At 37.8% G+C, this 26,901-nt stretch overlaps 1 protein-coding gene across 2 annotated transcripts; it reads right to left on the bottom strand.

The window, feature by feature from the left end:
- Positions 1–721: 721 nt before the first annotated feature.
- NAA35 (N-alpha-acetyltransferase 35, NatC auxiliary subunit) lies at positions 722–26,889 on the bottom strand. Of its 2 annotated transcripts, none has more exons than XM_021534429.3 (23): positions 26,793–26,889; positions 25,195–25,338; positions 22,466–22,499; positions 20,938–21,052; positions 19,775–19,849; positions 18,491–18,658; positions 17,582–17,648; positions 16,837–16,880; positions 16,203–16,253; positions 15,389–15,472; positions 14,484–14,598; positions 13,825–14,003; positions 12,699–12,758; positions 11,384–11,490; positions 11,090–11,156; positions 9,766–9,864; positions 8,356–8,534; positions 6,576–6,712; positions 4,889–4,956; positions 4,511–4,651; positions 2,788–2,910; positions 1,611–1,691; positions 722–1,128 (listed from the first exon to the last, which is right to left on the bottom strand). In XM_021534429.3, exons 2-23 carry the CDS (start codon positions 25,316–25,318, stop codon positions 1,069–1,071), a joined length of 2,178 nt encoding a protein of 725 aa, XP_021390104.1. In that variant the 5' UTR covers positions 25,319–25,338; positions 26,793–26,889; the 3' UTR covers positions 722–1,068. The 2 variants fall into 2 exon arrangements, with proteins under 2 accessions (XP_021390104.1, XP_021390102.1); XM_021534427.2 differs by lacking the exon at positions 26,793–26,889 and adding an exon at positions 26,643–26,757.
- Between the last annotated feature and the right edge of the window lie 12 nt (positions 26,890–26,901).

Below are 26,901 nucleotides of genomic sequence, written 5' to 3'. Positions count from 1 at the left end.
ATCCCTACAGTGGAAGTCACTGTACACCAAAATGAAGAATTGCCATGTCCAACAAAGGATTTGCTTGTATGGCCTAGGTATGACTTGGCCAGGGCAGGTCTGCTTTTTGTACATTTTTTCCTTGCTTGCTCTTTTGCTATAACACAACAGCTTACCTCTATTTCACATCTGAAAGCTTGGAAGGCATAACTGTTCCAGGAAGGCAGGGATAGGTTTGGAGCTTCTCCTGTTTTGGTAATCTACCTGAAAATTACTACAGAAGACAATAGGATGCAGCAGCCCCATTGCAGTAAAAAATGGAGACTAAAGATCATGCAAAAGTAGCAATTCCTTGTTTGCAGGAGCAAACATTTAAGATTGTTACCAAGTTGCAGAGTTGGTAAAATAGAGGCCTCAGTGTCTGGTGCTATTGCTAGTGACTATTGGGAGTGTCTGCTGTGCAGGTTCTCCAGCATTTGGAGAACAAAGACAAAGGAACAATTCCAACTAGGAATCACTCACTCAATAGTTCAATGACTAATTTTCATCTGCTCTTGATATCTATAAAGATCCTTTTAGCTTGGAGGATGTGGTGAGAAAAAAACCCCAGCATTTCTCTATTTACGAACTGAGCAACTCTGATGCAATTAAACAAAAATACAGAAATTCAAAATTTCTCCAAGTGACTTTGTTAAATGCAGAATTGCATCAGCTTAGCTGTGCACATCATCAGACATGAGGCTCTATTGCAATGATTTTTATTCAGTCCCCACTTAGTCAGAACACAGTAGTAAAAATTATTTGATTAAAATCTGTAATAATATGAACTAAGATACACCGTTTGTTAGTAATAGAATTGATTAAAATCAGCTTCACACATAAAATCCAATAAACTTTATACAAACCACTTAAAATCAGCAGTTGTCATTCAAATCACATAAAGGCAGCAGGATACAGATACTTCGTGTGACAGTACTTTTATCCTGAACGGCCCTCATAGTCCGAGTGCAGCACTAGTTATTCCCTCTCCTAGAGCTGGTATCTGCTACACAGATATTCTTCGAGTATCCTAAGAAAATCTCTTGTACTTCAAACAAGCTTCACAACTGGGAAGTATTTGTGAGGAGAGAAGTCAAATTCTGGAGGAACCTATGAAGAAAAGATTTAAGATCAGATATTAGATAGCAGTACTACTGCACTTAATACTCATTATGAAAACAACCTGCACACAGAAAAAAAACTAAACAGCAACAGGTTGAAAAAACATAGTCATTGTGGCAGCCAGCACTCTCATGACTTTGTTCACACAAGCTGCTGTTTCACTTGCTTGTTCTTGCTATTGAAGAATACCCTTATAGTCTATATTGTCCAATATGTATTTCCCAATTTTTTTTCTCAAAACATTTATTTATAGGTTAGACTTCTCTATATTTAGTTAACTACAACAAACTATTTCCAGGGGAAAAATAAATTGAGTTACTTGCCCTGTTCTTAGAGTAACTACAGCTTGAATATGCTCATTTGGCTCTTAAGAAATCTGTGGTGGCTTTACATAGAATTAGATGAACCATATACAACCTTAATGTATGTATTATTGCATTCTATGTTCAATTGAGCTAGCATTTCCTTACCTTAGAGTCTTTCTTGTGGCCTCCTGCCAGCAGTTTCATGACCACAATATTGGGTTTTGCAACTTTTAGAATTCGATTGACCTAAACATAAAACAGAAGTCTTCAAGTCAAAGCATTTGACCTCACAGTTATTTAAAAGATAATACTGTCATGTTGATATACTATTAGCAATACAGCAGTTCTCTTACAGGATCAGTGTAACAGACATCAGACTGTTTTCGATTTGGTTTTAAATACAACAGCTGAATGGTTTAAATTTAATGAAGGATGCATTTATTTTAATAGTTATTTTTTAAAAAAATTCAACAGGCCACAAAAACCACAGCTTTAATAATTCTTGAACAAAAACATGGGAACTTCGGCAAATTCTGTGGCACTCACACAAATAAGGGTATAGATAAACTCTAGGCATCTAATCTTCAACTTTACAACACAACGGTAAGAGGATCTCATGTATGAAACTGGTGGCTTTTTGTATGGAAGTGTTCTGAATGCGCTCAAAACTTAACTATCTTGGCCTCAAATAGATAGCTCTTATGTAGTACCACCATGATCCAGAGAGGAGAAAGTGAGTCCTAAATTCTCAGGAGGACCTAATCCTGAAACTATTCTTAATTGGCTTAATGTGACAAAAAAAGCATCCTCCTTGCTCCAAAATATAGTCAGAGACACTTAAGGATTTGGACTGTGGACAAAGAGGGAGAAATTCCTACCCATGTTTTCAGCTCAGCGCTGAGAAAATGGCTCCAGGGAACAAGTGCCAAACTGAATCCTCTTCATCCTAATGATACTCAAACCTACTTTCTCCACCTCTCAGGAGTCCATCTGAATTACTAGATGCCAACTAAGCGTGACAGGCATGTTATCACTGTCTGGTTAAAAGTGCTGTGCTTTTAGAAAGGGGCTAGAAGGCAACATGCAAGGAAATAAGCTGCTATCCAGCATCTCAGGTCCTCAGCAGAGAGAGCTTTTTTTTAACAGTGAGCACAACTTTATGCTAGCTGATATACTGAAACAGACGACTGTGCAAGATGCCACCACTCTCCACTGTCTCCTCCTTAATCAAAGCACTCTACTCAGCATTTTGATGAAGTACATTTTGGATCTCAAGGAGATCCAGCTAAAAAAAGACCACTATTTTGAGCAAATACTCATTTTCCTATTATTTCAGTCTTACCTCATTGTCTGGATTCGGAATATTCTCAAGAATCATTTTAGCTTGCTGGTAGTGCTTGCTAGCTGCCATGTAGAGATCTGATGACTGAGGAGGTGGGCTATACTTATTTAAATCAGACATTTCCTAGTTTGTTCAGAAATGCATAAATACATATTAAAATACATAAAATTGAAATTAAAAATTGCCAGGAGATTGTTTTTATCACATTGCTGTATTCAAGAAAAGAGTTATGTCAGCTAAATACCACTTTCAAAATTCAAACGGAAGTTGAAAATATTTACTTCAAATGGCAAATCCCAAGCAACAGCACAGTGCTCAACTATTACAGTGTCACACAACGTAATTAAGTTCTCATAATTTTTATAAAACAGTCTGTTTCTTGAACAAGTTGCCATTCATTTGCTTTAATAGTGGTATGCAACAGGGTATGAAATGACAGGAAAAAGATTTTTTTAAAAAGTATATTTTTTTAACCAAAGCTACAGCAATTCAAATGCTGAAACTGTACAAAACTTCATTTTATATAATTTTGCTTCTTGAATTTTTTTTGTTCTTGATTACAAATTTTAAAAAACTGTTCATTACAAGACCGTGATAATTTCTTAATTTCCACTACAGTGGAAATAACATTCAACAGTTAATAAAATTCAACTGGGGAGAGTAACTGAAATATAAAATACCACTGTTTCAGTTCAGACTAACCCCACAGGCAAGACTAATTGTTGGGTGAGCAGCCAGGGGTACTGCAAACACCTAGCTGAATATGAGCCAACAAACATGCTCTTACTATTAATCAGACAAGCCTCATATGGGATTACACAAGCAGGAGTATGGTCAGCATATCAATAAGATTATCATCCTGAACTCAGTATTCTTGTTCTGTTATCTAAAATACTGCATACAGGGCTGGATCCACTCAGTTCTAGAAAGATGTTGAGATGTGGAGATGGTTGGGGGCCTAGTGAGTATATAAGCCACAAGGAGAAGTCAGTGGAGCTGGACTTTTTCAGTTTCATGGGAAGGATGCTAATGGGTAATTTTAATAGCAGCCTACAACTACTTGAAAGACAGTTACAAAACTGTCAGAAGATAAAGCATCCAAACAATGTAACATGAGAGGCCACAGGTTGTGGCTTGGTAATTCAGTCTGGACATTAGGAAAAAAAAAGTAATACAGCCCTCAATCAGTTATCCTATGATTTAAAGGACCAGAAGAAAGTAACTGAATCAGGTTTAACCAAAGATGTTGGGAAATCTCCAACCTTGACTTTTTTCAGATTTGGCTAGATAAAGACAGAGGTAATGTGATTTTATAATGCTACTTCAAGGAGGAGGCTGGACAAGACAAGCCTTCAGTGGTCCCTTCTAAATATCACTCAATTTTTTTGTTTACTTTGTTTGCCTGCTGCACTAATAAAAAACATGCTGCTATAATTAACCACAGCCAAGAAGTCTGTTAATAGACTTCCAAGAGATTTTATTTTCATGCATATAAACAGAAACATCTTAAACTGCCGTATCAGACCAATTCTTAAACATCTAACTTTACAAAGACTTCAGTCCAATATATCTTGCACAAAACTGAAGCCAGAAGTCCTTGCCATTGTGACATAGCTTCAATGTGAACTTTGAGGTTCTTTTTACTATGACAGTGATATTTAAAGCAGGTGAGTAAATGACTTCTATAAAAGCATGGGCAGCAGCACGTTTGAAGATTACTCACTTTAAATTGCAGGTAGTGCACTGGAGGTGGTGTTATAACACTGTTGAATGGAGCAAATCTGTGCTCATATCGAACTTGTTCACTATCCAGTTCAAACTTAGGTTTTCTTACTTTGCCATCCATGTCAAAGGCAATCATTGTCTAAAAGAAAATGATAAATATGAAGTACTAGCTTTATGTCATATTTTGCTGTGAGGGAGATCAGAATTATGGTATAGGTATAACTGGAAGGATAGAAAAACTGTAGAGAATTTACCATAGAAAATTATAAATTTGAACTTAAATTTCCAGCACCACTACAAAAAAAGAAGGTATGCAAGGTATGCAGGATCCCTATTACAAAAAGATTTGAAACAAATAGAACATAAATTAAGTTACCTTGTACATCCCAGCACACATATTTTGGTATGCTTGACTCATGGTGATCTCTCTGCTGAGAGGGCGAACTGCAAATTTTACATAAAAATACATTTTCTTACTTCAGTGTAAGTACATGCATTAATTTCAGATCAGAGGAGTTCTTCCAAATTTCCACAGAGTCACATAACTCTAAATTATAGTTTAAAATAACTAAAGTACAAAGCCTAGACATGCATTTCAGTTCACCTGACTCCTGGTTACATAAAATACCTCAGGACACACCTACCAGTCACATAACACAATTCTACTCTCAATGGAATAAATTGGTCAGTGGTATTGCTATGACGTTATAAACCACTGAACAACAGCCTCAAACACTCAGTCTGTACATAAGAGACCTAGTTCAGGGATCTTTTTGACTTCTAGGGCTAAGAAGTTGAAACACTTTTTATCCTAATAATCCTGACAGCATTCTTTCAAGTTTCCCTTTAGTTTCCAGTGTTTAATTAATGCCAAACTGCCCAACACTTGGCATCTCAAGTATTTTAGTAATTTTCTGAACTTCTAGATGATTTATTAAAAAAATATGGATATTGATCTAGTACTGATATCCAACTGTGATGGATAGAAACTCTCTAACAGTATAAAGTTAGAAACTGTATGTTTATTCGATGTTGGGCAGCGTGCGGGATAGCTCCCAAATACCGCAGCTTCCAAGTGATTACAGAGTCCTTTTATCCATACAAGTATTGAACACCCAAAATACAAATACATAATTTTGGTACATCCCATTCCTTGCTTCATATGCTAATAATTTCAAAGCTATTAAGCATGCATAGTTTGTTCCTTGAAATGGGTCAGTGGTTCCTTTCATGGGGAGGGGTCCCAAAATGAGGAAGTAAATGAAGTCTTCCTCATTCTGATCTTTCTGCCTTTTCAATGCAAATATGACAAATGAACTCTCCCATTCCTTGTCTTCAGTTGGTTTCAGAACAGAGGAGGCCCACAATTGTCTTACATTCCCAAAAGCTATTTGTCAGTTTCTATATTCTTCATTATAAACCCAGCTAACTAAACATTATGCTGACAAGCAATCATTAGTTAACTACTAACTCGTAACTTCATCAAGGCCTACTCATTTATTTTAATCAACTCTAGTAAAGCTTATCTTTAACTAAAATCTTAGCTCCTCTAAAATCTCTAAATTCCTTAAAATTTATGTTTCATAGAGACAAGGGAATTTAGTTGATATGATCCTGAGCTGTTCATATCCAATTGTTTGTTCTCCTTGAAAAGTTGGCAAGGAAAAGAAAGGGAAACTCACCATTGTATAATTAAGAAACATGCTTTAAGAAACCTCTAAAGCCAAATAGAAATCACAGAAATATGCTGAAAGTCTAGTGTTTGAATCTAGTTAATCACTAAAAGCATAATTCTGCAGGAATTATGAACTCTTGAGGAGGTCCAACACATAACACAACTGATGAAACTCTATACGGTGACTATAAATGAGTTTGTGTTTTTCTGAAAGATCTATTTGAAAGTAAAAAAACTAACTAAATAGGGAACTTTACATTCACCCTTCATAAATATTAGGATATTTTTCCTACCCATATCAGTGTTGCCTATTTAAATTTTGAATTTTAGTTCTATATGGCTGCATAAAAGGGGGAAAAAAATGTGTTAACACTCTACATCTAGGTACCTTTCTTCTTTTTCTTTGTTTTTTTACTACTACGGCCTTTCTGTTGTTCTTCCATTATCCTCTCCTCTGCCATTTGAGAGCTGTCGGCACGGCTCAGTGTTGACATCAGCCAGGCATAGAGGAACTCTGAGAGGTACCTGCACAGAAGCCATACAGAACTGTTACGGGCTGTGGTGCTCCATGCACTCGTCCTGCACATGTCCCACCCAGTACCAAGGCATGTGCTCCAAGAGGTAAAGGATGTGTCCTAGCAAAGGACCATGCTTATGGCCCATGAAAACACTTTGTTTTGTATGGCTGGAATCAACTCCTTGGTCTACGTTCATGTTCTGGTTCAGATTCAACCACAAACAGCTCAAAGTGTGCAAGCTTCTTACACATTTACTAAATGAAGTCTAAGCTTATTTCAAAACTCCTCTATGACCAAATTTTTCTAGAACTCTTCCCCCACCAAATCAAGTGTTTTTTTTTAAAGATACTATGTTAATACCTTTTCTACTTTTGTTTCTTATGACTTGTTATTCTGAGAAACAAGATAACTTTATACTGCCTTTCTAAAGCATTAAAAAGCTGTGAATTACTACATAAAGGGGCCAAGCCCATAGACACACAACATACATATGCAGTTCTTTCAGAGTTAAAGAGACAACTTTAAGAACATTTTTTAGAAGGTGGAAGTGAGTCCAATAAATATCTTACTTGACTTGAAATCAAAAGTAATAGGGAAAAAAGAATAGAAAAACATTACAGATTTGAAGTACAATAAAAATGTAGTAATAGTTACAAAAATGTTGTAATCAGAAGAAAAATTACTGAGAAATTTGAGTTTCATTTGCACATCACCTCTCAGAAACTGTTTTTCCTTTTTTTTTCCCTTGAGTAAAAAAGCAGTTAACATGACAATTCCAACAAAGAGTGGTTTTAATAAAATGGTAGAGGGAAATATGGGCAGGTAGAAAAGGTACTGTCTTCTACAAAAGTTGGTGTTACTGATTGAGTTACTAATTGAAAAAGACTGCCATCTTCTGGTAACTTATGAAATATTAATTTTCTCACTTAATCCACTGCTGAAACAACGAAGAAATGCAATACATTGAAGTTTGTATCATTTGCACTGTTTTAACCTTTCAGTAAGAAGGCTTATGGCTGACATAGGAATCTCTTGGTAGTTTAAAAAAAAAATTCAAAATTCTCTTTTGGCACAAGCCAGTAACTATGAAAAATAATTAATGTGAATGGAAGTGGAAAAATAGAAGTATTCTCTTTCCAAATAATGTGATAATTTTCACTAAAGGTGGAGGATGTCTCTTCAAATATACCCCAGATAAGAAGTTAATTTTAGCTAGTCAACTTTCAGATTACACATATGACTTAAAACTGGGCAGAACTTTTCCAGAATACTAGAGATCAATAAGACTAGTTGATCCTGACTACAAAGGCAGGAAAGAATAAAGGAAATTGCTTTTCTCCTGCATGCTCTTGCCTACCAAAATCAGCACACATTTCATTCACTGAATGAAAAGACCCTCTGCCAAAAAGCTAAACAGAGTGAGAATTATTATTTCAGGAAAAAAAAGGTGTATTATATTTAGTAAGCTTAAAAACCTAGAGACCAACAGATTTTTTTCTCCACTTGCAATAATATAAATATTGCTCAACACAGTGTTCATCAAGCTTGAGATCACAAAATTGTATTTGAAGTCCCTTCTTCAAATATGTGTAATTATAGCTCTCTGGGAGCATCCCCCCTCAAAGAGCTGTCAATAAAGCATCTTCTTACCAATAGATGTAGTAATATTCATGCATACTGTAAAGTTCTAACTCAAAGCCACTGAGAAGATACTGTATCATAATACGAAGGTTGTGATATAGGACCCAGGTGCCCAAGCATGCCAAATGTTGCCTTTGTGGTTCTTGCTTCAGTAACATGCTATGAAGCGCTGCATCTACTTTCTCTGCCTGTTGAAAAAAAACAAAGGACCTCGAAGTAATAGACAAAGGAGGAAAAATATTTGACTGAAACAGCATCCTAAGCCAGAAATAAAATCTTAACAAATTGGGTTGGTAAACACATGCTCCAGATTAAAAGATGGAAATAAGTCTAGAACTGTCAGAAAACTGCAGTGACACTCACCTAAGTAAATTCTGCTGCATAGAACAAAAATATTGTACACAGTAATGTAGCAAGAACATTAAATAGGTAAAAGTTGTAATTTTTAAATGTATTTGTATATAGATCATTAGCAGTCACATGAGCACAAACTCAGAACCCATTACATGCTGTTGTTCATTGTTCTATATTGGCAATAATTATTTCTCTTCAAAAAAAAAAAAAAAACCAAAAAAACAACCTAGCTGCACTGAAAAGTAAATTTATAAGCTTTATATGCAAGAAACACATTGTGTTCCACCAGAGTAACTAAAATATTGCCAAGACCAATTTTGTCTTAAGAAGCAAGTTGCATGGAAGACAAAGTCTCTCACAGCAGGAATATCATCAGTAAGCCTAAACAGAACTATCCATATAACCTGCTACTAAATGAACTAAACAGCTCAGCTACAATACTGCAACAAACTCAAATCATCTTGAAGAAGATGGAGCACACAAAATCACCCTCCAAGTTCCTCAATTGTTCTCCTTGCCACATACATCTTGGGAAATATTTTATTATTATATGGCTCTCACTGCTGAGGAAACTTATTTCCTGCAAGAAAGAATTTTTTTTTTCTCATCTCTCCCCATTCTTAAGAGATGTCCAAAATTAGTCAGAGCACATATTTTAAAGTGGTTTTTTTTATAAACTTATATCTACATCATATGTAGGTCTAAGGCTGAATTTTCCAAGGTGTCTTGTAAGCACACCTTATCTTACCTGGTTACATCCTGCAGACTGATAATCACAAGCAGGATAGAGACAAAAAGCTGTGCAATTACCATTAGATTATATTGCAACAGGTCTTTCTGAAGTTTATTTACTAGACAAAGCTAATCTTAAAAAATGTAGTATGTTTTTGTTCAGCACATCTAGCATGAAGTTTTTGGATGCATCCTAACAATTTCTTATGCTGAATTTTAGGTGCCCTTGCGTCAAGGATTTTCCATCATTCATTTAGAATTTAGTACCATGCTTCACTCTGGCAATAATATACCTGGAAAGAAACTTTGTTGGCCTGCTGCCTAGGACATTACCTCATCTTGTAGTGTGGCAAATTCCTCAAGGATGTGGCCTAGTTTATCTCTCTGACGAGCTCTGTTGTGTCCATGGATTTGAATCAGACTACAGAATGGCTGAAAGAAGCAAAGTGAAATTTTAAATTACCAATACAACTTTGAAACTACAGAAGTACTATGATGTCTATCTAGGCACCTGATTCATACATCTACATTAAGAGGTGGGTTCCTTACCACTCCCTACAAAGTGCAAGTCAGCAGGAAAGTAAACTCTACGGAGTGATGCAAGAGCCAATTTCTCCGTACAAAAGTCAATGTGAGATTGAGTCAGCATCCTTTAGGAAGGTCACCAGGGGCTAAAGAGGTATTTCTTATGCCTAAATCCATGTGTCCAGGTGGTTAAGGTAGCCAAGCCCGACCTGTATCAGAAACACTATGTCCAACAGGACCAAGGCAGTGGTGGTCCCTCTGTACTCAGTACTGGTGTATGAGGTCTTGCCTCAAATCTCATTTATTTCTGGGCCTCTCACAAGACAGACACTGAGGGAGCAGAGCCACAGCAGAGCAATGGAGCTGGTGAAAGGTCGGGAGCAGAAGTCCTGTGAGGAGCAGCTGAGGGAGCTGAGGGTGTTTTTATTTTACCCTACAGAAAAGGAGGCTCAGGGGAGGCCTTATCAATCTCTACAACCGCTTGGAAGGAGGGTGCAGCCACGTGGAGCTCATCTCTTCTGTCAAGTGACAGGACAAGAGGAAATGGCCTCAAGTTGTGCCAGGGGAGGTTTATACTGAATATTAAGAAAAATTTCTTCACAAAGAAGTTTGTCAATCATTGGAACCAGCTTCTCAGAAAAGTGGTTCAGTCACCATCTCTGGAAGTATTTAAAAGATGTGTAGTTATGGTACTTAGGGACATGATTTAGTGATGGACTTGGCAGTACTGGTTTAGACTCAATGAGCTTGGAGGTCTTTTCCAACCTAAGTAATTCTGATTTTGTTATGATTTTTATCATGCCAGTTCAATAACAGAATCTTAGAAAACTGAAACTGGACGAAATGTAAAATTATTAGTGATATGGATATGGATTTGTGGCATCTGTGGCATCTGTAAAGAGTAGATGCAGATTCCTTGTAAAGTGAAATGCTAAATAAAAATCTGGAAGCAGAGGAAAACTAGCAATAATTACACTGGATATTTAAAAGTCATTACCAATTTAAGATGGCCAACTTCTTCAACTTTGCCTTCATGTCAGGTGTGTAAAATAACTTGTCTCATTTTCAAATGTATGCAAATCTGCCAAGTGCTCACACACACATACATGTTGTAATTGGAAAGAACACTTACCCGAACACAGTGTGTGACAAAGGAATCAATATAGTCTTTTGCCTGGTGGTTATTATAAAGACAACACCTAAAAAAGAAATATCCATGTACCTACATATTTTTTATAGATGCCACCAGTCTATGTAGCACAAAACAAGAAAGAAACATGAGTGCAGCAACAGCAACTGACTCCTTCATATGCAAGCACTACAAAAAAAATGCATCCTTTTTGTACATTTGTCATTGCTCTTGTAAGCAGAAATACTTTTTCATCAGACATGTAAACACATACAAGTACACTCAAGATCCACTTACTTTGGAGAAAGTACTGGAGGACTGACGAAAGATCTTAAGGCATCTTTTACCATGTCTTGCATGAGATGAGTACCAAACACCTTCTTGTTATCTACTAGAAAAGTTGTCTAAAAGATGTGTTTTTAGAAATACATTTTAAGTTAATAGTAATGCTCTAGAATTACTAATAGAAAGCTCTGGCAATACCTATTATATATAATAAAATTGTAAGATCACTTTAAGAATTAAAATGGTTCAACAAGGTCCAAGGTTAAAGACTCAGAAATACTGAGATCTGACATTTCTGTGGTATTCCCAGGACACCAAATACAGCTCTGTTACTTGCATAATAGAGTTCATGCAAAATTGTTTAATTTCTTGGATGATAAATCAGGTATTTCTGAAGATTTGCGTAAAATATGTGCCTTCTCTGGACACAGATGACATATCTCCAGACTACTGCTGGCGTTTTTCAATCCCTCTGGATGCTACTACTTACATCAGTCATGTCTGATACTCATATAACTTCCCTCCATGAGTTCTGTGTCCCTTTCTTACACGGTTCTCCAACAGTTGAAGAAAAAACTCTGCTGTCAGGCACCCACAGGGATTACAGAAATACATGCAGTGGAAGGTGAGAACACACACACTAAGAACACATTTTGCTTGCCCATAGTTATAGTCCATTGGTTCTACCCATGGTTTAATAGGGACCAAATGTAAAGAAGTTCTGGCATCTTAGGGGCACCCTATTATTCTGCACCAACCATCAGTTTTACTGTAGTGGCAATAGAAGCAGTCTGTACATTAAGTTCTGTCCAAAAAGTGAGATGAATATAAATATCAGCCCCAAAATGGCAAAGCACATGGAGAGCAGCATAAAAATGTGTGTACAGGCACAGCTTTATGGCGGAGAAAAAAAAATTAAAATGCTGTTTTAATTAGCATGTACTAAAATGACCAAAGCAACAGTGTTTAAAAAATATTTTAAAAATTAGATCAAAACATAAGCCTCCATATATAGAATCACAGAATGGTTTGTGTTGGAATGGACCCTATAGATCATCTAGTTCCAAACCCCCAGCCATGGGCAGGGACACTTCCTGGCCTTGAACACTTGGTGGAGCACCCACAACTTCTCTGGGGAGCCTGTTCCAATGCCTCATCATCCTCATAGAAAAGCATTTCTTCCATAATACTCAATACATAAATATCACCAGAACATTTTTTACCACTTAACTATTACTAACTTACATGCACATTACTGAAATACTTAATAAGAGGAATCTATAATGAATACAGAAGTATTTTATTAATAGACATAATTAAAACTTGCCTGTAACAGGGATCTTGAAAGAACACATGGTGATTGCTCACTAAACTCGCAGAAAAAGTCCTAATGTATACACAGGAAAAGAAAAAAAAAAGACAAATCAGGTTAATATACCAATTTATATATGTATAAATATAAAATAAATCATTTTTACACACAGACATGCATCCTTTTTAAAGAAATATACACACCTGTGTAAATACACCAATATTTTGTTTAAAAGCATACAAAGAGCATAGCTTACACAGATTGTAAGAAACAGACCATGAATAACTTAAACATAACAAAATTTATTATGAAGATTTTGTGCAATTACTTTTGCCTAACAAAAAGGTTTCTGAATTTTCAAATGCAACAACTAGAAAGATGATAGTACAGGAAAAGATACTGAGATTGTTAAGATCATGATCTAACTACAGCAAGTATTGAACAAAACTGAGAATTGATTTTAAAAAATTGATTGAAACCCAGGAAAGGTTTAACTGGTACCAGACGCTTCATGCAAACACTCCTTTCTTTAATTAAGAGGAAATAGAAAGCCAAGAGGTTTGCTGTAACTTTATCTCTTTTATCAGTCAGTGAATGCATGGATACCAAAAAATATTTCAAGCATTTAAGTGTCTTCTAATAAATGTAGGTAGTAACTAAGAGTAACATTAGTTATTCAGGAAAGAACATAAGCAGTTGCTTAGCTTTATGCCTATTTAGGAAACTGCATGCTTAAACACCTAATTAGTGCTCTCTTGTGTTATAGGCACATGTGCAGAATACTGCTTAACGAATTTGAAAAAAATCAGGTATATAGCAAAGAATTATGTTATGCTGCTGTAGACACAGATCTTCAACCAAAGAAACCTGCTTGGGCTTTGCCAATAAGACATAGTTACTTAATGAATTACGGGAAAAATTTGATGTTTGAGAGGAGAAAAGGTCTTTGTCAAAAGAAGAAAAGTATAACTATCAGGAAGGATAGTAAACTTTGAAACTGACCCTAACAGTTAAAAACACCAAATACATGCACAGTGCTCAGTTTTCTCTACAGTCAGCAAGTGCATGCACACATGGAATGATTTTTTTGCAAATCATTTTCAGATCTTTTTGGCAATAAATAAGAAATATTCATGCTTACCAGTATACAGTGCAAGTTACTTAAGTTGACTACTTCACATACAGTTTTTATTCTGTCTATTAGTTTGGAAAAATAATTGACCATTTCTTCCCTTTTAATAATTTTTGCGTATCGAGGGAAAGTTGGTGGCAGCAGTCTCTGATTAACAAGTGGCTCAAACCCCATCATAATAGGATGATCTAAAGAAGGAGGGGAGAGAGACAGAAAAGCTGCATGTATGTTGTGTTTTCAAAACCCCCTTCAATAATACAAATTATTTAATTAGCCAAAATGAATTCTTTAAAGTGACAGTTAACTTCCTTAGACTCCAACAACCCAACTAAGACAATGATTACTCTTTATAAAACCTGCATCCTCCTGTAAAAACAGTGAAGTACTGTTCCCTATTTTAAAATGGCATATACACTAATTCTAAGTGCAATGCACTTAATCAAAAGTTCACATTAATTCTGGCTTTGAAATGACATCATTGCTTCCAGGAGAACCACCACCTGGTAAAATAAAATTAAAATCAAACAATGCAAATCTGTAACAACTTGCATATAAGTGTTTTAATTCAAAGTAAATAGTGATTTCAACTTTTTAAAAATACACAGATATTTATGTTTATGAAGGGATCATATCGAGAAAAGGAAAAAATGGTGTAATTTGATACATACCTCCTTTAGTGGTATCATTCTGTGCCTGCATACCATGATGCAGTGAATTGTGTATGGCAGAGAGCAAGTCAGCTGCCTGAGTCATTAGTTTCTGAGCTTCTGCAACTGCACTCGTCTGAAAGGCAGGAAACAATTATTATCATTACAAACCAATAAATTTTGACTATCTAATTAATGTTAGTATATGAAAAAAGAAAGGGCATTAAGATTCTGATATTCTTACATAACTAGTTCTGAAAAAAACCCAAACAATCCAATACTTTTGTGTGGTAGTGTTCTTTGTATTTTATGTAACTCTACATAAATTCAATGCTGTGTATTTTGCTGTGTAAGACTTTACAATAGTACAACTGAAAGTCTTGTAAACAATGCATGAGAATCTGCTTAGGGGGGCATGTAGCTCTTCCCCTCTCAACAATTAGGAAATCTTATATTCAAAAAACAGGCAGATTGTATGGAATGCTATTAAATTCCTCTTCTCAGACCAAAGATATCTACATATGAATTTGGTATCACATGTAAGGAAAAGCATACAGTTCTTCTGATATGGACAAAATACTGCACAGCATCAAGTAACTCCACAGGAGGGAATTGAACTCAAACAAGAAGTTTTGTTCATGTGTGAAAAGATTAATTAGAAATCTATAAATATTTTAAATGTTTTATAATGAATATTCTGTCTTTCTGCAAGGCCATAATAATGCCAGCTATTAGCCTTCCCTGTGTTTCCCACTTTGAACAAAAATTAAGTTTTTGCCACTGTAAGGCTTTATTCAAAGCTTTACCTCCATCCACATCAATTCAAATCTCCAGGATCTACACAGTAATTGCCTGATCTTAAAAGAATGAAAAATGGGTACTTCATAGGATCCAAATTCAAACACAAAAATGCCAAATGAACATACCTCTTTTTTCGTAAAAGCTATTAGTACAGTGAGTAAGATGCGTGTGAACTTGACTCTGCTGAAGACAGCTAAACATTGTTGATGCTGTAATAAAATAATACTGCTAATTACCAAGCAGTAGGTATTAGATCATAGAATCACAGACTATCCTTTGTTGGAAGGGACCCAGAAGGATCATCCAGCCCAACTCCTGGCCCACTCCAAGTGCCACATCATGTGTTTGAGTGTGGTCCAAATTTTCCTGGACTCAGAGTTTTAGTGCTGTGACCACCACCCTGGGGAACCTGTTCCAGTGCCCAACCACTCTCTGGCTGAAAACTCTGTTTCCAATATCCAACATACAACCTCACCTGACACAACTTCAGACCTTTCCCTGAAGTCCTGCCACTGGTCACCACCAAAGAAGATGTCAGGGCCTGCCCCTCCTCTTCTCCTCACAAGGAAGACGTAACTGCAATGAAGTCTCCCCTGAGAGTCTCCTCATCTCCAGGCTGAACAGAGCAAGTGATCTCAGCTTCTCCTCATACAGCTCCCCCTCAAGGCCATTCATCATTTTCATGGTCCTTTTTTGGACACTCTCTAATACTTAATGGCTTTCTTGTATTGTGCTGTACAGAACTCCCACAGGACTCCTGCCCTCCCTGCACAAACTGCCACACAAAAAGCCTGAGCATGCCCTGCTTTTTGACAGCTCTTCCCCATGCTCCTGGTGGTCACACTTCCTGGCTGCTTCTTATATGCAGGGGTGTGATTATGCCATATTTAAATCTCCCATTTACATCCATGAAATCCAGGGAAAAAAGCAAACAATTACTTCAAGTTCAACTTCAGGATCTCTCTCTTCTCCTTGTCGACTTCGGGTGCTCTGCAAGGTAAAGAAATGTCAAATAATTTACTAAAAATTGCAAAGGGAAGCTACTGATAAAATCCCTTTGCCTTCTCTAAAACATCCACCTGTTAAATAACCTGCAAAATCAGTTTTCAAATTCAAAGTTTCTTAATATATAATCTAGATACTTGAATGACTCTCCTATAGTAATATGATCTATCTCAGTAAATTCTACAAATAAGCAAGGAAAGTGCATGAACGCTTTACCTTATAAGCTGTGGTATAGGAAAATTAGTTAACTTCTTTAACATCACATAGTATATCTGCCTTTAACCTGAAAGTTAAACACCTACTTTCTGTGTCCCAGCTCAGTGTATCCTCTACATCATGATTCCAGCTACTACTAGTGAAGCAACTACTAAGGAGTGTACAAATGAAGTCTGAAGATTTAGCTAAAAGGCAAACTAAAAGCATACTACAGAAACCATTATGGCAGTACTTCAAAAACCCCACCATAATGACACAAACCTCCTTCATTCCTCATAATCCAACTCCCTGCCCCAAACCTATGTTAAGTACACCTGAAATATAATTGACAAGACAAACATTAAAACAATACCTTCACTCGTCTTTGCATGTCATCTTCTACATCCTTCAGCATACCTGGAAAAAAACACAGCATGATTAAAAGCAGAGAAGCATTCCTAGGAACACCTTCACCACTCAGGGAAAAAGAAGTTTTATGGAGAAAGTCTAACTCAGAAGAGCTTTACATTTCCATTAGCCAAAGACTACACAAAAAATAATCTTGTGAGGAATGGTGGGGATGTTTCGGAACAACCAAAAATCAGAATATAGACCAACTGATGCAAAGCTAAAGAGTGCACAAACTTTTCAAAAATACATCAGTGGAAAGCTCAAATACATATACAAAAAATTCGTGCATCAAAAGATTAACATACGTACTTATGGATGTACCTAATAACATATGTATTCATAGCTGTAGAGCTACTAGATTGCTATTTTTTGTAATGCAACCTGTTTAGAGGACAACAAATTATGAAGCAAAAAAGAATTCAAGTAACGCACTTTCCTGTATCTTTACTGTGATGAGCTCATGCCTAACCACTTCACTGGCACATCTAAAAGCACTTCTTCTGTTTCTCAAGGATTTAACAAGACAACTGAACCTTTTTTCCAAGGAAAAATAATTTAATCTCTTTTTTATCAAGTCAGCAATTTCCACAAGACAAATAAAAGACTTAACAGCTAAGACTCCTAGCAATTAATCAGATGTGTCTGAAAGCAATCACATGCTCAAAAGAGAGGCTGCTGGACAGATACAAAGAAACCATAAACTGTACCTGTAACTCTAAGATCTGTCACACTGTTGGCCATTTTAAATCCATATGTCATTGACTGAAAATCTTCCTAAAAAAGAAAGATCAAGGAAGCAATATGTAGTGAAATATAAAATCTGTAGTTACATTTTCAGGTTGGGGTTTGAGATTTTTTTTTTGTTTGGGTTTTTTGGGAGTGGTTTTCTTATAGGTTTTATGTCTTTTTGATACTTTTTCTCTTTTGGATGAATGGTGGGGGTGTGCTTTTGTTTCATTTCATCAAGTACAGAAGTCCAGATTTATTCTACACAGCTGAATACACTCAATGAATACACTGAATGACTTGCCCACCCAAATCCAGCTTGAGGTAATTATTTTCTGCAAAAATTCTTAATAACAATATGCCCTTCATATTTTCATCAAGTGACACCCTTCCAATATGTTACAAAAACTATAGCTGCAAAATAGTATTTGATCCATTTTAGATACAGTCAGCAAGAGTGACTTGTCCAAGCTCAGAAGAAACAGATTGCTCTGAGCACAGAAAACAGGACTCTGATCTCATTGCCAGATAGACGTTTTAGACAAAATGCAATAATGACTAACATGAAAAAATAAAAAAAATTAAACTGGAAGATAACCACAACTGAAACGTTATTTCAAATGGTTAAACACAAGACTTGCACTGCTTCTTGATTAAGATATTTATGTGGCTCCAATATTCAAGGAAAATACGGAAGAGCATGAAACACCTTCATTGTGGAAAACTGTACTTTAAAGGTATCCAGTCTAATACTTTTAGGATGATGAACTGCTATTCCTACAGTATACTTGAATTAAACACTAACAAATGCCACTAACACATTGTTTTACTTGCACTATGGATGGTATAATGTCACATATTTAACCCCACAGGAGATGGGAAACACATACCTCCTCAAAAACAGCTGCTTTATTAACCTTTTCTCTGGCAATATCACAGATTTTTAGGATTCCGAGAGCAAAAGCCTTCATAGCAGGATCTTCTATGAAGTCTGGGTTATGAATATAAAGGCAAGTGAATACTGTCTGTGCCAAGGAATGTCCTTCTAACCATGTTATCTAGAGAAAAGGAAAATAAATATTTAACTCATGACAGCCAAGTCCTCATTTTTATAGATCCATTCTTTTTCCATTTTACTGTGCTTCAAAAACTCATTAAGAAACTAAGCCTTAAAAATTAAGGTTACCTTATCAAGTACCAAAAAAGGGCAAGTGAAGGTGTTTCAAGCCTAGAATTCTGGTGTTGGATAAAACTCATCTATGAGTTCTAACTCCTGTGATTTAGACATGACATTATGTTAAGAGAGCTTCACACTTACAAACTTTCTCTGCATAAAAAGTGAATGGGAAAATGCAAATGACTATGTTCTTCATGGTCTCTCTCTTTTACATCATAAAAGCCTCTGGTCACAAACCCCTCTCTCTACCACTTCCATGTTTCTTTAAGCTACAGGGAAAGATTCAGTAACTTAAATTTCTATCTTGAAATAGCAAAAAATTAAGTAGAATTGTATTTTTAATATCACTACTGTGCCTTCTGGGGACCAGATGTAGAAAACAAATGATATTACACTGTATCAGATCTACTATGATCTCTACATGTCATTCTGACTAAACTGATTAGAAATGTTTTTGAAAATAATATTATTTATGTAAGAATAACTGAAAATAATGAGTATCATTCACTGAGAAAATTAGAGCACATACACAAAAAATTGCAATTAATAAGTAAATGATATTCAACTTATTTTTTATAAATAGATTTATTTTCTTTGTTCAAAATGCTTCTGTAAGCTCAGTTAATTCTGGCTGTGCAGAAAGAAGCAACAGAGTGCTACCAGTTACTGCACACTCAGCTTCCAACACAGTCAAACATCAATACACAGCAGGCAATCAGATAACACACATTTAGAAATCTAGAAACTATAAAAGCTTTTAAAGTTTTTATGGTGTTACCAGCTATCCATTATTTCTTATTGTAAAAAAATTAAAAATCAAAATTAAGCCATAATAAATAAGGCAAGCAACTAAAAAGTATACGTATGTATTTTCTGCTTGGTCAACCTTTTTTTGTGTTCTGCTGGTTGTTTTTTTTCGGTTTTTTTTTATGATGGATAAAAGGATTGTATTTTGAAAGCAAAACCATCTAACCCTAAAGAACAGGAAACTGCTTACCAAACAACAAAAACACGTGTCCATTATTCCTACCAGCTCAGGTGAAGTGAGATCCTTTATTTTAATGGTACCATCCTTAGAAAACAAACAAACAAAAAACCATAACCAAAAACCTAAGTACTATGGAATTATACAGGCAAAATACAGTTTATTCGTACCAAAGCCAACAAAGGAATTAGAATTTGTTTAAGACTTCAGAGTAATTGCATACCTCTAGCTTTGTAACACATCTCAAATTCTTAAAAACTTTTCATTCTCATCAGTTAACACTGACCAAACATAAAACTACCCAAAGAGAATGGTAAAGTAACAATTCTTACTTATTACTAGCCAAGAACAGTTTAAAACCAGTTAACTGCTAACACTAAAATCACAAAAACTGTACAATCATAATAAAGATTGAACAAAGAATAATATGCAGGACCAATTCTTTGAAGACTGCTTCTTAAACTGGAAATACTTGTAGTCTTTTATCATCTTAAAGGTGAACACCAAAACAGCTGCAACTTTGATCATTTAATTTGCCTGATGTATGCAATCCTGCATACATTCTACATGACTTAGGTAGTGTTTTACAGAGTTCTCTGACTCCATTCCAGATGTTCACCACAAAAAAATATTTTTCCCTCTGAGTGTATTACATTTTCTGAAATAAGAACAAGTCTTTCGACCTCGGTCCTCCAATTTACCTTGATCATAAATCAAAAATTAATCATTACTGTCAATATTGGTAAATTATCCAGTTTCTGTTCAATGCTGATAAACTCAAATAATAATATAGTGTTAATTTCCAGCTTTTTTAAGGAAGCTGGTTTCCATTCAGGTTAAACAGAAGCTAACCAATATATCATCATATAAAAGGCATATTTTAGAGACGCACAGAGTGATTTGCAAGAAACAATGTTGGAAATATAGTTACTTGAGGTATCAATACCCAATAATTTCATATTGCTTTTTACTGGAAGGGTTAGCATGATTGTGATAATGCAGGTAACAAGAAAGGTAAACATCACAAGTTATTTTTTACTTAATTATCCAAAAGAAAAAATCATCGATTTCAATAGGAGATTGAAAACATTATGCTGTCTTGTGCTTAGTGGTAATGTGATAAAAATGTGTATTTCTACAGACAGTGTAGGCAAACCCAGGAAATTCACACAAACCTTAATAGCTTGCTCAAAGTTAAGAACCTTTCTGTTAACTTGGTTTCCAATCATACCAGCATCCATCTTGGGATCCATCATTTCAATGGCAGACATGGCTTCAAAAAGACCAAAACTAAGAACACAAAATAAATGTGCTGAATGCAATTATTTTATACAAAATAGTCTTTGCAAACTAACGATAAAGAACATAGGATGACAAACCAAGTACACTATATTCTGACCACAGACAGTAAGGTATGTGAACATTAGTACTGATCTTCAGAGATCATAGTTTTCAGGAAGTTAAGGATCTCTCAACAAATTCATAAGAAAAGAGATGGCTAAAAGTAAAAGAAAATTACTGGCCTTTCTCTAAAGATGAAGAACACTCCTGAGTGAAATATCCCATCACTTTATCTTTGCACACCTGTTTCTATAAACTTCATAGCAACTTCTTAAACATCATGTAAAATCATAAACTGATATTAACTGAACAAACTGTTCCTTAGTACACCATATCCAAAAAAACATGTAAGGTATGTCTCCCACACACTAATGACAATACACATAACATAGACTAATATATATTGAATATACCAGCTTTGTTTAAAATGGGCATGTTAAGACAAAGGATGCAAAAAAAATCCTCTCAGCATGTGACATATCACTTGTATTCAGGGCAGAAGAAAAAAAGCTTGCAGAAGAGCCACACCAAAAGACTTGCCTACATATGAAGAGATACAGTGCTTCACGTTATCACAACATTTGTTAGAACTGCAATGGGCTTTATAATAGAAAAAGTTTATTGCATGTGGCACATTCAAATTCTGATAAGTGTATTTGCTCTGAAATGCTCTTATGTATAAAACTATACATGAAAATTTGCTTTGATTCAACTTGGTAACTAGCTGGTGACATCCTTGCACACAGTTTTAAGACGGCTTTCATTTAATAGCATGCTTCTGTTTTCTGAGCTATTAGTTTCAAACATAACCTTTTTCTTTACTGAACACCTTCACTAAGAAGAAGAGTGTAATCTTTAAAATAAATTATTTAAATTCATCATTCTTTAATAAATTCAGCAAATCTTTATCACATGCTTTTCTTTGAAATATACTTTCAATGTGTAGAGTTCTCACTTTCTGCTTTAGCATGAAGTGCTTTACATTGCATTAAAGCATACAGATTGTTTATCAAATACTTGATAGTGAAATTTAGGGCAACCAGGTTTAAAGTCTTTTTGGCCTTTTTTCATAAGAGCATGCCCCATAAGATAGTGCAGTAATATAATCACCACAGATGATAAGATGTGCTATCAACTTCTGAAATAAAATTTCAATTCCATTGAAAAATGTTATGTTATACTTAGAGGATCAGATATGTTCAGCATTCATACAGGTGCAGCACATACACACTGCTAAGAATGTATAATATTCTATATACTTTATTTAAAGTAACAGTCTAAAAAAGCTTAGTTATTAGGTAACATCAACATGTTTGCAGTAATCGTATCTAAAAGCCAGAACCATCCCACACACATACTTACAGCTTGTCATGAAGCAATTCTCCTAACTTCAGTTCTACAAAGGAACAGGACAAAACAAACAATTACAATCATCCTACTAGCACAGCTTTTCCAGGGTAGTCTTGTCACACACCAAACTGCCTTATGCCAAGAGTGAACAAGCTGCAGAAAGCAGATCAGGAATTTCTACTTGCATTGGGTTTGCATGGCCTGGGCTTGGTAGCTTGTGGGGGGAGATGACTACAGGGATAGCTTTTATGAGAAACTGCCAGAAGCTTCTTCCATGTCCATCCATCAAAGCCAATCCCTGGTGGCTCCAGAGAGCCACTGGGCATATTAGAAACAATAATACCTTGTGGTAACAGATTTAAGAAGAAAAACAAAAAGCAAATTGCACAGTTTCAACTGCAGACGGAGAACAGCCAAATGAGAACATGGGAGAAGAAGAGCACTGCAGACATCAAGGTCACTGAAGAAGGAGAGGAGGTGCTCCAGGTGCCAGAGCTAAGGTTCCCCTGCAGCTTGTGGTGCAGGCCATGGTGAAGCAGCTGTGCCTCTGCAGCCCATGGAGATCCATGGGGACGTGGAGATCCACCTGCAGCCCATGGAGGAGACCCACACCTGAGCAGGTGGATACAGCTCTCCTATGGGAGACCTGTAGAGAGAGAGGCCCTGCTCCCATGCTGGAGAAGCCTGTTCTTGAAGGACTTGTACCCTGTAAAAGAGTGACCCACACTGCAGCCGTGGACTGCTGCCCATGGGATGGACTCACACTGCAGCAGTTCACTGACAGCTGCTGCTCATGAGATGAACTCATGTGGAAGAAGTTCATGGAGAACTGTCTCCCATGGGTGGGACCCCAGGGTGCAGCAGGAGAAGCCTCGGGTGATGAACTGCCAAAATCCCCATTCCCTGCCTCCCTGCACTGCTGGGGTGGGAGGCAGAGCTGGAAGGAAGGAGAGGTGGCAGGAAGCTGTTTTTAATGGGTTATTTTACTTCTCACTACCCTGCTCTGATTTTGTCAGTAATAAATTCACTTCATATCTCTAAGTTGAACCTGTTTTGCCCATGGTGATATCTGGTCATCTCTCCCAGTCCTTATCTCAAACCATGCACCTTCATTAAGTTTTCTCTCCTCCGTCCAGCTGCAGAGGGAGAGGAGTGAGTGGCTTTGCTGGGTGCCTGGCATCTGGTCCAGGTCAACCCATGACACTACTGCTTTTACTTAGAAAGCACTTTCAAGACTGAAAGACTAAAAAAAAATCCAGTGGTTAACAGTGTGCTCTCATCCCTCTGTTATTCTAGGAATTAAAGAAGTTTTAGAATTACTATGCACACAGTCCACAGAGCAAAAAGCATATCCTGGCTGTGGGACAAGGGAGAGGATTCTACCCCTCTGCTCTCATGAGACCCCATCTGGAACACTGCATCCAGGTCTGGGGTTCCAGCACAGGAAGGACATGGATCTGTTGGTACAAGTTGATTAGAGGCTACGGAAGATGAATGGATGGCTAAAGCACTTTTCCTATGAAGTCAGGTTGAAAGAGTTGGGGCTGTTCGGCCTGGAGAAGAAAAGGGTCTATGGAGACCATCTAGCATCCTTCCAGTTCATAAAGGAAGGGTAGAAAAGAATGGAGAGACACTTTTTACATGGCATGTACTGACAGGACAAGGGGAAATGCTATTAAACTAAAAGAGAGTTTTAGATTAGATACTGGGAGAAATTCCTTACTGGGAGGGTGGTGAGTCACTGGAACAGGTTGCCCACAGAAGTTATGAATCCCCCATCCCTGGCACTGTTCAAGGCCAGACTGGATGGGGCTTTGGGCAACAGAGTCTGGTGAAAGGTGTCCCTGTCCATGTCAGGGGAGTTGAAATGAGACGGTATTTAAGGTCCCTTCCAACACAAATCATTCAGTGATGATCATTCTGTGAAATAGTAGCATCTGAATAGCCTGGAATACAGCTGTTTCCTCTGCTCCTTTATTCAGGCGCCCTGGTCTTTACCAGGGGAGACTACTGAAAGGCTTCCCTTTCCTCATAACTTTTAAAGGAGCCTTTAGATATATTTGATGGGTACACAGATATAAACAATATAGAGAAATAATTATTTATAAGTAGTTTAGAGTCATATACAGAAATAATATACAGAAATAGTGTTTATCATAATGTCATATTCTGTGTGGTAAGATGCAGTTTTTATATTTATTTTTCTCTAGTGTAATCATAAAATCAGTTGGAAAAACTGTAAACTAGCAGTAGCACCTACCAGTACTAAAGGCACTGTTTAAATGGAAGCAACTGCATTACTGAGATACACGGCATCAGTTCAAAAATGCAGACTTGTTTCAAAGATGAAAAATTATGCACTGATGAAATAAATGAATTACTGGACCCTGGAGATCCAAAATTATGCAAGAAAGAAACAGAGTGTTGATTCTGCATGCAGGGATGACATTTCCACTTGGCAGAAGAGACAGTAAGAAATCTTTGTAAAAGATAAAAAAGCAGATGTGAAAATGTGTAAGATGAAAAAACTTTAATTAAAGAGGTATTTATGTAATCTGGAAGAGGAAACAAAGTGAGGTGGTTCATGATAATTCCAACTTCAGAGTTAACACAGAATCAATGTAGCTTATTCATCTAAAGCTTGAACCTGGGTCAAACTAGTGCTCAGAAGAGCTCAAAGAATTATGCTTAGGCCTCCAAAGGATTCCAAGTCTTCTCAGAATGAAAGGACTACAACTCACCTTTACAAGCTTCTTCAAAATCTTGAGTTATATCTATCCAGCTGGTATTACTCTTTTCCATCTTGTCAGGCATACCGAGTTCCCATCCTGAATCATCATCTTCTAGTGTAGCTTTCATAACCATGATGCTGCACCTTTAAATTCCTATCAGAGACACCATATATTTGCACAAATTAGAGAAGGTGCTTTGTGGGAATAATTTTTTTTCTTTTCAATAATCAGGTAAGAATGGGAAATGAACTAACTTTTTATTTAAACATTTACTGTTACACAAGACCAACAGAAAAACCCTTATTAATAAAAACTCTTTAAGAAAAAACTTTTCTTATGTGCAATTTCTTTACAGGTAGCTTGTAGGCTGTGAAATCTCAAAAACTAAGGACATCAGGACATCAACTGTACAAACCTATACTAAAGTGTCTGTTGTCAAAAATAAAATCGGAAAGATAATAACAGATGCAGACATCACAATTTTCTATTTGTTCTTTTATACTGTTAGACTACACGTCCTCCTACTGCTCTGCAATAGGAATTAAAAAGAGGGTACTGTAAAAGTGAAAAAAGATATTTCCTACGATTTCTTCAGCAGAAAAGATTGCACCACTGAAGCAAGAAGTGCAGCCTGGAATGTAAGTTTTAAACTCCACCGACCAGATATTTCGAACGGGTTTTGTTCTTTCGCAACCTCCCGACACGCGGGCACCCCTGAGGAGTTCCACGCTTTCCCGGCCAGCCTGCGTGCGAGGTGTCAGCAACGCTGAACTCCCCAGGAGACGGCTGCGAGCTCGGCAAGCTCTCAGCAGCTTAGCCACAGCCGCCACGGGAGCTTCCAACAAAGGCCCCAGTGGCAGAAGACTTCCAGGGCATCGGGAATTAATAAAAACAAAGGGGATGATAAAAGGGCTTTTGAACAGCAGCCCAGGGGTCCTCTCGGCCCAGCCAGGCCCACTCCCCATCGGGGGCCGCCAGGTTGTCACCAGTTCTTAAGCGAACGCAGGCTGCCAGGCTCAGCGGGCTGTGGTGAGGAAATACGTGGGAAATCAGTTGAAATAAATTTAATTCCCCCTTGCATTCCAAGACAATCGGGCCCTCGGGGCTCTCCTCTTCCTACAGGTCACCCCAGCTCCGCCGCTGCCGGAGCCGCGGCCGCCGTGAGCGCGGCGGGCCCCGCGCAGGCTCCCGGGGACGCCGGGCTCCGCCGCCCGCCCGCCCGCCCGCCCGCCCGCCGGGCTCCGCCGCCCGCCCCCGGGCTCCGCCGCCCGCCCGCCCCCGGGCTCCGCCGCCCGCCCCCGGGCTCCGCCGCCCCGCCGCAGAGGAGGGGCCTGCGCGCCGCCCGCCCCGCCGCGGGCCCGCAGCGCCGCTGCCGCGGGCTCCCCCTTCCTCCGCCCTGCCTCGCTGCCCCTGCGGCTCCGCCGCGCCCCTCGCCCCGCGCCCTTCCCGGGCCTCACCCGCAGAGCCCCACGCCGCCGCCCGCCCGCCGCTCCGGCTGGGCCGCCGCTGCACACGCGCAGACGCGCTGCTGCCGCCGCCAGCCCGCGGCCCCGGCGCAGCCGCACACTGCAGGCGCTGCCGCCACACCCGCCGCGGCCGCCGCTTACCGAGAGCGGCGAGGCGGGGCGAGAGCGGCCGGGGCAGCGCTCGGCGCCCGCTGCACCGCCAGCAACGCGGGCGGCGCTGCGGCTGCGCCCCGCCGCCATGAGGCCGCCT

The sequence above is a fragment of the Lonchura striata genome, chromosome Z (assembly GCF_046129695.1).
Source record: "Lonchura striata isolate bLonStr1 chromosome Z, bLonStr1.mat, whole genome shotgun sequence".
NCBI lineage: Eukaryota > Metazoa > Chordata > Aves > Passeriformes > Estrildidae > Lonchura > Lonchura striata.
Note: the sequence above shows the minus strand (reverse complement) of the source record. Positions and strands in the feature narration are given on the sequence as shown.